At 41.8% G+C, this 8,256-nt stretch overlaps 1 protein-coding gene across 1 annotated transcript in view; it reads left to right on the top strand.

Moving 5' to 3' along the window:
* The first annotated feature begins 297 nt into the window (after positions 1–297).
* The window catches only part of EIF4G2 (eukaryotic translation initiation factor 4 gamma 2), a 45,764-nt gene continuing 37,805 nt past the window's right edge, over positions 298–8,256 (top strand). Inside the window, exon 1 of the mRNA XM_019551015.1 lies at positions 298–673. Coding sequence (XP_019406560.1) covers positions 298–673 — 376 coding nt within the window. The remainder of the gene's footprint in view (positions 674–8,256) is intronic.

Here is an 8,256-nt window from a genome sequence, read left to right as displayed (position 1 = left end):
TCCACAAATCCTGCTTGGACAAATGGAGCATTTTGGTACAGATACATAGTCATGCTGTGTACCTGTATCCTCATCTGGCAGCACAAATCTGAGGATCCATGTTCACACTCTAGAATAAGATAGCCCTAATTAAGACTCGGTTAAGGGAGGGAAAGTAGCAGCTCTCATCTTTCATCCTAAGTAAGGCATTTTTATCTCATTCCTTTGTTTTTGTTGCTTCATTTAACTAATTTAATGTCAACTGTACCTAGGGTTTGAGGTTAGGTATGTGAACTTCACTTGCAAATCAACACCAGCATGGACAATACAAACTCTTTATCAGACATTCTTACCAGTAGCAATTGCAACCTCACTCATTGCAATGATTCCACAGTTATTAATGAGCAGGGTGTAGCCTACTGCAGTACAGAAGGCACCTCTTCAGATTATGTGTATTACATCTGTCAACATCTACAGGGTGACAACAGAATTCATAAAAAGTGTTTCTTTCAGACAATGTTTGTTGCTGTTAGTAATGAATCCCCTTCAAAAGCCACAATGACAGCAACTCTGAGAAAAGACAGCAGCAGCAGTGAAAGCTACTCCTTTCATAAAAGGCAGAGCAGTTTGAAATCTCAGTACAAAGCTTTTCAAGATGTAGGTGTATCATCCCTAACAGGCCCATTATCCAGAGGTATAACAGAGCAGATCTGTGCCCTGGGCAGCTTTGACTAATGTGGTAACAGGCTGCTAGACTGCTGGAGGGAGCTATTTTTGCCCCTTCTCTCCTTCCCCCTGCCAAAAGGAAGCACCTGAAACCATTGCCCTCATTGTTGTCCCCACCCCCCTGCCAGTTATGCTACTGTCAGTATCAATTTTGGAAATAAATGAAGAAAAATAAAGAACAGGATATCTGATTGCTAAGTTACATATTTAGTAACCAACAAAACTTCAAGCCACAGAGGCACTTTTTTGAACCATGGAATTCACTGAGGCTGAATGTGCCTAGAGCACAACTATTAACGTTACATTTCCCATTCCTCCTCTTTGAAAGTTGAATAGACCCCAAAGAAAATAATGTATCGTGCTAATATTTGCAAGGATTATGAGAAAATGACTTATTTCTGTCACTGGTTCAACACAAAATATACATTCTTTTGAAACTGTCAAGCTATATCATTCAGCAGCTGTAATAAATAAAGAATATTCTGGACATGACTTCATATCTGAAAATATACACATGTTTTCTGTTTTTAAAAGAAGTCTGAAGACATAAGTCTCACTGCCAAAACATATAAATCAATTAAATAACATTCAGAATAATGGTAGATTATTAACTGGTTACACAACTAATCAGTTCCCTAAATACCTGAAAGTGATTCTTCATGACATACTCCAGAATGTGTAGTATGATAATATCTGTGTAGCTTGATAATATCTTTTGAAACACGTGTGTAATTGAAATGACCTGGAATTACACATGCAATCAGGACAGAGGAAGTTGCTAACAAATGTAATGTCAGAGCTACAAACAAAAGAAGCTAAGGTATTACCCCTTCAAAATTTCTGGGAAACACAATGGCAACAAGGTCAGTGCCTGAAATCTTTTATGCTGAGAAATCTTTGTGCCTATGATCCCTGTGAAAGGGAAAGGTGCCCTGCTTAATTTTCAGGTTTCTTAATTCTCTGCTCAGCTATCACACAGGTGTTCAAAGTGAAGCAGGAGTGGGCTGGGAGGCTCAATCAAGCACTTTAGAGGGAGCCCAGAAGGTGCTATACAAACTTGATAGTCAGGAAAAAAGAGTCTTTGGAAGACGTACACTATCCAGCACTGAAGTGCTAGAAGGGAGGGTCAGGCTGAGGTGGATTAGTTTGTGTGCTGTCATATTTCAGCACCAATGTTGTGTTACAAGTTGGGGACATGGAGGTGTGATATTTGTGCCTCGGATAAAAATCTCTTTCCCAGCTTGACCTTTACCAGCTTGCAGTTCCCCCGCCCAGAAGAAATTGTAACATACCAAAGAAAAAACGATAAGGGGAATATACTGTATTCATTTCCTCTCACTGCAGATACAGAGAATAACAGCTCCAGGCATTTATTTTTTGTGACTGTCTGGTGATAAAGCCTTTCTTTTTCCTGTTGTTTGGTTGCCAGTGGATCTAACCTGGTAGGATCCCAAATATAGTTCAGTCACATTCTTTTTGAGTTGAACTTCTGGGCAGAGCATCACCTATACAATACTCTGTACTCTAAATATGAGTGATTAGTAGAAGGTATTGGGTGCTAGATTTGGGAGAGAGGGAGATTAAAAAAATGCTAAACTATGATCTCTCATAGCAAGTGGCTGTCTGCTGGGTCTTATTTCTTTTTATTCAGTTGAGGTAATATTGCATTCTCTCTCAAATCTGATTATATGCTTCCTGGAAAGTGACATTTGAACAGAATGAATTTATTGTATCTATATACCTCATTACCAGGTAGGAGCAAAAACTGCTCTTACATGAAGCAACTTCCATACCGCTTCAGGAAGATAAAGGAATGGATAAGTGAAAGAAAAGAGGGCAGCCATGCTGTAGACTCTATTAGCAAAATGTAACAAGGCAAGAGAAAATAAAAACAGCAGACAGCTCAGAGTTGTTTATGAGTATGCAACTAATGAAATACTAATGGTTAAATGGAACCAACATTTTTTCCAGTATGGTACCATACTGGAATATAGGAATGGTAGTATCATTCAAACTGAGTGAATACATGACCACTGTGCTCTTTAACTTTTTATGGACACTAGGAAACAACACTGAAGAAAAAGAAATACATTTCTTTTCCACAGCAGTTCTTTCTTTAAATTAGCCTACCTTGTCTTCATTTTATTAAAGTGCAATAAAATGAACTGGAAAAACTACTACTTAATTTTCCAAATGTGTCAGTTAAAACAATATTTCCAACATGGTCAGCGGGTGAAGAAAATAATGAGAGGGTGAAAAATGAAAAGGACATAAAGAATGGATAGAATAGAAAAGAAAAAAAGAAAGGCTTTGTATTGTCTGCTTTGTAAGAGGTTAGCGTGAATAAAAGGGCTAACTCTTAAATAGCTGTTTTTATCCACAGATTTCAGAGTGCCTCAAAAGGAGGCATGTGTAATCATTCTTTCCATAGATAAGCATGGTAAAGTACCTTGCCCAGTTCCCCTAACACAGGGCTGTCCAACTGGCAATCTACAGGCTTCATGTGGCTCCCCAGGCTCCTGCTTGGCAACCATTCTTCCTATTGCTCTGCTGTAGCAGCAACCAGAGACTTCAGGCTCCCCCTCCCTCCTTTGTGTCCCAACCAGAGGATGAGGCAATGCAGCACCTGGCGTGGAGAGCAGAGGGTGAGTCTGGCATGCATAGGCATGTGGTGCAGCAGTGAAGGTGCCCATACAGTGCATGGTTCAGGGGAGGGGACCCTCATGTGCATGAGTGTGGCATATGGTCCAGCAACTGGAGCATCCCACAGTGCATTGGTGTGGCATATGGTACAACAACTGGGGCATCCATGTAGCCTATGGCTTAGGTTCACCCTGCTACAACCTGTGCAGCATGCAGCCCACAGGCTGTAGGTCCCCCTGGCCACCTGGATGTTAAACAAGCCTGACATTAGCAGATCAGTGACATAACCCAGGCTAGCATTCAACCCTCCTGAATCTTGGGGTGTGCCTACATGGGAATCCTCAAAATGATTAATCCAATTAACTTTTAAATTACTTAAACTGCATTAAATTTCCATTCAGGCACTTATTATTCAGAATTAAAATAGCTTTAATTGGATTTTGTTCCATTGCCATGGAAATGAATTGAAATAAATAAAAGCCATTTTAATCCTGAATGAGTGGGTCCACACAAGGGTTTAACTAATCAACAGTGAATTCACACTTCCTGGTTATTTGAGCGTCTCTGAAAAAGCAATCCAATAGCCTTCCTCAATGCCACCATCACCTTTCTGAAGGGAACTTGGTAACAACCAAGCAAAAAAACAAAGTTCTGCCACAACTCTAAAACAGATCAAAAGACAGGAAACACAGGGTGTGTAAAAATGGCCAGTGCTCACTGTGGAAAGTAGTTGCTGGTGGAGTGCCTTAAGGCTTGCTACTGCAGCTAACTAGCCTAACAGTTTATAAGATGGATAAATACCAAACTGGCTGAGGACACAGAGTTCTGATTTAGGGTAGAAGGACTTGAGGAATCCAGATAGCTCTTGCCGTATTAAGTAACTTGGCATGGCACAGAAAAGGTAATACATACGGGTAGAAGTAACTTTAACAGTTTGTTTGTATGCTTAGCTTCTTTAGTTCCTGTAACTACTCAACTGAATAAGAATCAAGTTCTGATTGTGGTCAGTACATATTATAGGACATCTGCTTAATCTATAATGGTGCTCAAGACAGACTTCTTTTATCAAAATCATCTGCTTAAGCTTTCCACAAATATGTTTCATAAGCAATAGCACTGCTTATCTTCTAAGGAAGCTAGATGAACAACCCACTTCTGATTTTTAAATAAATGGCCTTACTTTGTTTTAAACAGTTAGGCCCCTCTTCACATAATTCTCAGTTCATTTTCTGCTGGAGAGGTTATACATAATGATTCAATAACATCAATGAGTAAACAAATCAATGTAAATCGATAATGCATACAATGTACCATGAGATACATTCATCCCTGTTGTGACGCCAGTGAAGTCAGCAGTTACGCAGGAATAACCCTGGCCTGTGCATTTAGAGTGCAACTGGAGAAGGGATATAGTGCAAATGCATATGCTGAATAGATAGAAGGGAAAGTAATGCCCTTCTGTCTAGTGTTAGGGGGTTTTTTAATGAGCTAAGGATGGTTGCTTAGATATGGGTTATGTTTAAACTTGGAATTTGAGTAAGTGGCTCAAAAAGATGTTTTATAATTTCATAGTTGTCTGTAGCAAAATGTTATGAAGTGTCCTTTAGATACTTTAGCCCAAGTGGTGGAAATCTTGCAAGTTTAGTTGTTTTCAAATACTGGAAACTGGGCTCTTTTCAATTTTGAATCCAGCCTATAACCCATTCAAATTCATGGATCCTGCCATTCAAATTTGAAACACACAGGTGGGATGCTCCTATTTAGGCATTAATTTAGGTTTAAATTTCAAGCCTTATAAAATCTGATATTTGCAAAGTTTTCAGCTAAGCTTAGGAATCATGCCAAATATCTTTGTGATATAGTGCAATAACTTTACTTGGTTAAAAATTAAAAATACCTTCAAAATACAGCACTCCTTGGTTTAAAACTAAATAAAATAATAAAACAAAATTAAAAGAGATTTTTCTTACTCAAATTCCCTAGTCAGTTCTCCTGCTTTTTTGGAGGCAGGGAAAAGGGAATAGGAACTTGAACCACAACTCTCCAGCAAGGGTTGATGAAGAGGACTCTACAGCAGACAAATACATATAACTGGTTCTTTCTCTATCCTCTCTCCTTAACTTCCAGCCCCAGTATAGGAGTGTTTTAAGTAGAGAAACATGCTGCACGCTTGCATTTCATAGCTGGCAGATGACTTTTAGGGATTATTACTAACTGGAAGGACCTAGCTGGGGGGAGTAGTAGATATGCTGGAGGGTAGGGCTAGGATTCAGAGTGACCTAGACAAATGGGAGGATTGGGTCAAAAGAAATCTCATGAGGTTCAACAAGATCAAGTGTAAAGTCCTGCCCTTAGGACAGAACAATCCCATGCACTGCTACAGGCTGAGGGTTGACTGGCTGGGCAGCAGCTCTGCTGAAGAGCATCTGGGAGTTACAGTGGATAAGCTGAATGTGAGCCAACAGTGTGCCCTTGTTGCCAAAAAGTCTAACAGCATACTGGGTTGCATTGGTAGGAATGTTGCCAGCAAGTCAAGAGAAGTGATTATTCCCTTCCATTCAGCACAGGTGAGGCCACATCTGAAGTACTATGTTCAGTTTTCGGCCCCCCACTAGAGAAAGGATGTGGACAAATTGGAGCAAGTCTAGCAGAGGGCAATGAAAATGGTGAGAAGGCTAAGGCACATGAAGTTGAGGGAACTGTGTAGTATGAATTTTTGCATATTAGTTGATTTTTTTCTTTTCAGAACAATTAAAACTCCATTTTGTGCTTGTTCCCTGCTTGACTTGAGTAAATGAACTTTGGGTGCCCTGTGTACTTGAAAGTCTCTGTGAGAGGGTGAATGGTGAAAGAATGGGAATTTTTGCATGAAAGCAAAAGATGTAATTGTTTGTGTAAGCAGCAAGGCACCAATGTATGAGTTACTAGACAGTAAATTAATTAAGGATGGCTGAAGAACTTGTCTGTGGTCAGGTGCAAAAGGAGATAGTGAGAAGAAGGAATTCTGCATATCCTGCCATTTGATCTATACAGTGCCTCAAGGCTGAGATACCAACTCTGAGATACCAACTTTACTGGAATGACCTCAAGTTGAGATAACCAGAAGATGGATAAGAAACAATTTCTAATTAAAAACTAAGCATGGAAAAAACCCCAGTGCAGAACAAAGACTTGAAATCCCTATAAAAGTGAGATGCAGACAAGCTATGATGGGGAATCCACTCTCTGCAACCTCCTGGAGCACAGGTGCATCTGTTCAGCCTCCTTCCCATCACCCTCAGTAAGCCTGGGCTGGCCACCCAGTGCTAACACTGAGCAACCTCTGCTGGTAACTATAACATCTTACTGGCATGGTTTTGTCTGTATGTCTGTCTACATCTGTTTGTCTGTATGCTTGTGTGTGTCTGTTTGTGTGACTGGTGTGTCCATGCATATGTAGCTGCTTAATGTAATCAATAAACACAGCATTTTGCCTTATTCCCCTGTAACAGGAGGGGCGTCCTAGGGTTGCCGTGCTTTCCCCTAGTTGCCCACTGCATCGTGCCAAGCTGCCTAAAAACACCCTCAAATCTCACCCGCCATGTCTTTGGTCTTTTGTATATTAAAGGGAGGCTGCCTTTCATCCTCTTGGCCACTGTTCTCCTGCTATTGCTAGTCCCGTTTCTGTAATGGGTGTTTCGTGCACCCTGGCCTTATGGGCTACGCGTGGCTCCAACCACCCCTGTACCATGCCCCAATCCTCACAGATGTACTAGGCATTCTTCGATCTCACTCGTCACTTCTCTATCACTTGGGCTTTCTGCAGCCCGTCTCTCGCTGTGCCTCCCTGGGCACTCGGGTTCTCTGCAACCTTGTCTCGCTCGGCCTTACTGGGCCCTTGGGGTTGGCAGTCTCCCTATACTGCGTCCTTTCTGGCGTTCAGGTTTGGCACACTCCCAATGTTGCCCTTTTGGCAGTTGCTGTCCCCTCCTCCAGGGCGTCCCACTGTCGGCCCCCTCTCTGGGGCTTTTCTCACTGCTCACTCTCTGGGGCTGGGATCTCCATGCGGCTGTGGGTCCCTTATGAGGCCTCCTCCAACCCCTAATAGCCTCACCCAAACCTCTGGTTTAACAGTAAACAAAACACAAGCCCCTTGGCTATAACATAAATCTAAGCCATCAGGCTATAACAACATTCGAGCCACTCTAAGGTTTCTCCATCTCTCACCAGTATTACATTGTTCAGGCATTCAGGCCTCTTCCTTTTCCTCACTCAGGCACAGCTCCCTCCCCCTTGGTTGCCAACAGGGAACTTCTTGCCTAGCCTCAGCCCTGGGGTTTAAATGGGAGCCAGGCCCTGCCCCTTCTGGTCACCTGACTGCTAGCAGGTGTGGGTCACTAGCTTTCTTTAGTTGCCCCAGCAACCGGCACCTGAGGGTTTATCCTGGCTCTCCAAGTAGCAGGCACCTTGGTTTCCTGCTATACCCCCTTTATGAGGTCTCACTCTTGATTTGAGCAATTGGCAATTTAAAGTAACAACTGGGTTTATTTAGTCTAGAGAAGATAAAACTAAGAGGGGATTTTATAACAGCCTTTAACTACCTGAAAGGGGGTTCAAAAGAGGATGGAAGTAAACTATTCTCAGTGATGATGGATGACAGAACAAAGAGCAATCGTCTCAAATTGCAGCAAGGGAAGTTTAAGTTAAATATTAGGAAGAATTTTCTCACTAGAACGGCAGTAAAACACTGGAACAGGTTACCCAGAGAGGTGGTGGAATTGCCATACTTGGAGGTTTTTAAGACCTGGGGAGACAAAGTCTTGGCTGGAGTGATCTAGTTGTGGGTGGTCCTGCTTTGAGCAGGGGGTTGGACTAGATGACCTCCTGAGGTCCCTTCTGACCCTAATTTTCTATGATTCTATGAAGTCC

This window comes from Crocodylus porosus, unplaced genomic scaffold (genome assembly GCF_001723895.1).
Source record: "Crocodylus porosus isolate Cpor-Errol unplaced genomic scaffold, CroPor_comp1, whole genome shotgun sequence".
Lineage (NCBI taxonomy): Eukaryota > Metazoa > Chordata > Crocodylia > Crocodylidae > Crocodylus > Crocodylus porosus.
This window is presented reverse-complemented; position numbering and strand designations above follow the sequence as displayed.